Raw genomic sequence first — 4546 nt, forward strand, 5'->3', positions numbered from 1 at the left:
GTAGGCTCCTTCTGTTGTCAGTTTATTCTTCTCAGTCTAAAGAGAATCCATGCTGCCTTTGCAATGGAATCAGGAGCTTTGGGGAGTGCCTGGCTTCCCTTCCTGGTGTAGGATCATGGGTCAGGAACTGAAGCTGTGGGCATGCGTTGTGGATGGCTGAAGTTGTCCCATGTGTTGTGAGGTGCTGAAGTGAGCTGCTTCTGCCTTGTACCAGCATTGTGACCAAAGTGGGAAAATTCCTGAGCTGAAGCTATGAGTATTGCTGTTGAGCTCCCATCTATGCAGAGTAGTTCCTCTGCATACTTTAAGGCCAGCCAATGTTAAATTGTGGTCTTTCAGATCCACTTATACAAATTCATGCTGAGCCCTCACCTGCCGCGCAGTGACCATCAGCAGCAGTGATGAGTGCAACTGTGAGAGTTGGGAAAGGGACACAATCTTTCATATATTAAGGTACTTCCTCCCCTTAAAATCAGAGGCAGCACGGTTTAATATATGTAGAGGCCAACGTGCAATTGTTCTGTTTTTAATTTATTTGCATCAAAGAATGACTCAATGTGATATGGTGATAGTGGAGTCGGTTGTTGCATGTTCAGTCCCTGTGCCTCTATGAAAATTGTGAATGAACCCAAAGAACACACTTGAGAGCATTAAGAATTACAAGCATTTAACTGGGAAGACCTTGGAAGTGAGAGGGAGGTTGGGGTATGAGAGCTGAGTTTTGGGTGTTATTGATGGTCAGGCACAGGAGGAGCAGGCAAATGGCCGCGCTGCATCAGGGCAGCTGTCTGTGTTGCTGCTGGTGTCAGTGCGGTGCTTGAGGAGGACGCCTGTGTGGCTTCTGCTGAGCAGCCACGCAGCACTGCTTGCTTACGCTGAGCTTGGTCCCTGCAAGAGACAATGGAGTGTGAGGCGTGGTTGATTTTGACCCTTCATCTCTTTTGTGCATTTCGAACATTTGATCTCCTTTGTAAGAAAGAAGTGAGAATTGACTGAAAGTTTCAGAACTGACTCTGAAATCTCAAGCTTTGTTTCAGTTGGAGGGGGGGAAAAGAGAAATGCTGTCACTGAAACATAGCTTTGCACTGGCTGTTTTCCTGGGGGAAATGAAAGATTTCAGACATGAAATTGTGCCAAAGCTTTTGCCTTCCCGGAAGTGTAGCCTCACTGCTTTCAGCATGGCAGCCTCTGAATGTGTGCAATTAAGGAGGTAGTTTGGCTATTGCTCCAGCTGCTGTTACCAGCGTTGGCATTTGGATTAGCAAGACCCACAGTGAAGCACATTTCTCCTGTTATTCCACAGTGCTTTGGGGTCTGGTACTTCCAACCCTTATATATGGATTTCAGGATGGTAGAGACAATGTAGTCTGGTAGAATCAGGTTTCTGTGTTTTCAGTTATTGTCTCACAGTGTAGTATGTGGTAAATATTTTTCAAGCTGAATCTAGAGATGAGGAAAGTCTGGAAAAGGATTTTAAGAGCGGTCCCTTTGCATTGCCTGTGTCCTGGCTATGCAATGTCTGCGTGATGGCAATAGGCAGAGAGCCCATTCCCCTGGAGGAGCGGGCTGTGCTCTTTGGTGTGAGGCTGCAGGAAGCTCTGCAGGGTGTGAGGGTGCGACTTACTTTGGCAGAGCGCGATGGTGATGGTTATGGCAGTGAGGAGCAGGAGGCAGGTGCCAGCCACTCGAACCCAGAGGAAAACTTCACAGATAGAATTCAGTGTGTTTTCCTTGATTGTTCCTGCAGGAAAAAAGGAGAAAGAGGAAAGGCCGTGCTCTTAGAGCTCTGCCTTAGAGCCCTTCTGAATGAATCTCCCTGAGTTAGTCTATTCCCCTTATATCATCTCTATCATTTCCTCAGGTTTTGTTTAGCAAATTACAAAGTTGAGACATGAATTTTAACAGAAAATGTAGGTGTCTTGGAACCATGTGCCTTTGAGGTTTTGTTCTGCCTGCTGCGGAAGTGAATGCAACTAATGGATTTTTGCTGTTAGTTTAAATCAGCAAGAAAAGGCAGCAATAGATGGTTGAGTAATGTTTTAGGTTCTGCAATTTCCAACCCAGATATCGATTTCAGGACGGAAGGTGCCAATGCAGTTGTTAAAATAAACTTTCGCTGTTTATATTCAATTTTCTGCTAGTGTAGAATTTGATAAGCTAAAACTGGAGATGGGAAAAATCTGCATGAGAACTTTGAAGAGAGGTCCTTCTGCATTCGCTGTATCCTGGCTATGCAATGTCTGCGTGAGGGCAATAGGCAGTGAGCCCATTCCCCTGGAGTAGTGGGCTGTGCTCTTTGGTGTGAGGCTGCAGGAAGCTCTGCAGGGTGTGAGGGTGCGACTTACTTTGGGAGACCGCGATGGTGATGGTTATGGCAGTGAGGAGCAGGAGGCAGGCACAAGACAGGTTAATCCGCATGACTGTACCACAGCAGAAGTTCAGCGTCTTCTTGTTGCTTGTTCCTGCAGGAAGAAACGAGAGAGAGAGGAGAAAGAGGAATGGCCCGACTCCCAGCTAGGGTTACAGCCAGCTGTGGCAGAGCCGTTGTGAAGTCCTGCAACAAAGGGAGCCATGTGGCTTTGAGCAAGGCTGGTGGTAGGTGTAGGTGAGGAGAGGGCTTCCTTAGGGCACAGAGAGAGAGGTGGGGACCAGGCATGTCTGCAGGTGACATTCCCAGCCGTGGGCTGCTGCTGTCGGCATTGTGCTGGGGAGCTGAGGGAGGACGTGTAGCCAGCAGACTTCTTGTATTCCCTGCTGAGGCTAAAAGCAGTGTTATCTGAAAATGCAATCCCTTGATTTGGTGTGACCCATCATTTGGCATGCTTGTGACTTCTAGGTCACCCCGAGTGGGATGAAAGATAGCTTGGTTAATGGGATCATGTAATCTGTTTGTTTGGAAAAGACCTTCAAGATCTCCAAGGCCAACCATCAGCCTGTCCTTCTCAGTCCCATTAATATCCCACGACCTTTAGTGCCTCACTCAGAGAAGTCAAGTATCTCTGAGGATGGTCACTGCACCTCATTCCTGGTCAGCCCAGTGCAAAATGGAGTTAGTTTCGTCCCCTCACCGGCCGCTCTCTGACACAGATTCAAAGTCTTACTCTATCACCACATCAGTCAGCACAGGCCTTAATTCAGGCTGTTGAGAGCAAAGCAGCAGTGCAGGCAGAGCCCCTGCCTCCCCGCAGGGAGCTGGGTTACCTGGATGCGGGCTGTGCCGGGAGATGTTCTTGCTGGTGAGCTGGCTGCTGTGGGTGGTGGGAGAGGGTGTGGTGGGTGCTGCTGTTGTTGTAGTGACTGGAATGAGAAATGGATGAATGCAGCAAAACAGAATAAATCCACCTTCTGCCACCCCTCCGAGGAATCAGCCAACACAGAGAGGTCTTTATGGCCCATTTTGAAAAGTGATACAGCAAAACACTGTCCAGCCATGGCAATAGAAGGCTCAGGATTCCTAATTCCTTAGCAGCACACTCAGAGATCTTCCTTATTAGGAACAATGTTTTGAGGGACCTGGGGATCTTTTCTTTGCTCAGTCCAACTTGCACCTCACCTGGGACTTTCTTTTTGAGGTGCTGTAAATGTTTGGAGGCTGTCAGGACATTCCGGATTAACGTGAGTTGAGGAAGGAGGGGGTGGCTGTGGACTTTGTTACTCTCATCCCTGAGAGGCGCTGATGGGATGGGGAGGTGCCGCTGGGCTGCGTGACCACCTCTGTGTTTGGGCAGGGCCGGTAGCGCGAGCGGAGCTGGTGGGCAGGGAGCCTGTATGAGGAGGAGCAGTGCGTGTGTGATGAGACGCGTTGTGCAAAGAAGCAGGGAGATGGGGAGTGTGGGCAATGGGATGGATCGAAAAGGCACGGGCAGGGGTGGTGTGTGTAAGCGAGGTGGGTGAAGCTGTTGCTGACCTGGGAGGAAGGCGGGTTGTCCAGAGCTGAAGTGCAGCTCCTGGTTGATATAGCTGTCACAGAAATAGGTCCCCTGGTCTTGTGCCCTGAAGGACTTGACCACCAGCTGATAGCAGTTGCCTTGTTTTGACACTTCAAATTGTGGAGATGTTCTCTTATTTCCTGGGAAGGTGCTCTTTGATAATGTTGAAGTATAAGCGGTGAAGTGAAGGTTCCCATCCTTGTTTAGGCGGATCCAGGAGAGACCACTGTCCCTGTTGAAATGCCAGCACTCCAGGTGCAGCTGCTGTCCCTCCTGGGGGTGCTTCATATTCCTGTCGAGGAACCTGGCCTCCATCCTGCTCCTCTGTCCCTGAGTGGTGGTGCAGCCTGTGGGCAGAAGTTGGCCATGACCCATCACATCCTGCGTGGGAAGAGCTCCCGGGGCCTTTGGGCAGGGCTCTTCCCTGCCGGTGCATGGGAGGCAGGCAGCCGGGCTGTGAGGGTGAATGCGGAGTGAGGGCCTCACTATCCAGCATGCATGGGTGCTGTGCTGGAGTGCCTGGGGAGTCAGCGTAGACAACGCTGCGCTCTCGAGTTGCATGCTGCCCTTCAGAGCAGCCCTTCAGCTGCCTTCCTGGGCCAGGTGCTGTTTCCCAG

General features: G+C 50.2%; 2 protein-coding genes across 2 annotated transcripts in view; both read right to left on the minus strand.

Moving 5' to 3' along the window:
• The window catches only part of LOC110391227 (T-cell surface glycoprotein CD8 alpha chain-like), an 86744-nt gene that overhangs the window by 69188 nt on the left and 13010 nt on the right, over nucleotides 1–4546 (minus strand). The window lies entirely within an intron of this gene.
• Nucleotides 3520–4540, minus strand: LOC110391222 (T-cell surface glycoprotein CD8 alpha chain-like). The gene is given in 2 exon segments (XM_021383028.1): nucleotides 3520–3702; nucleotides 3705–4540. Coding segments are annotated over 2 exon segments (831 nt in total). The 5' UTR covers nucleotides 4491–4540; the 3' UTR covers nucleotides 3520–3657.

Source organism: Numida meleagris, unplaced genomic scaffold, assembly GCF_002078875.1.
Source record: "Numida meleagris isolate 19003 breed g44 Domestic line unplaced genomic scaffold, NumMel1.0 unplaced_Scaffold326, whole genome shotgun sequence".
Classification (NCBI taxonomy): Eukaryota; Metazoa; Chordata; class Aves; order Galliformes; family Numididae; genus Numida; species Numida meleagris.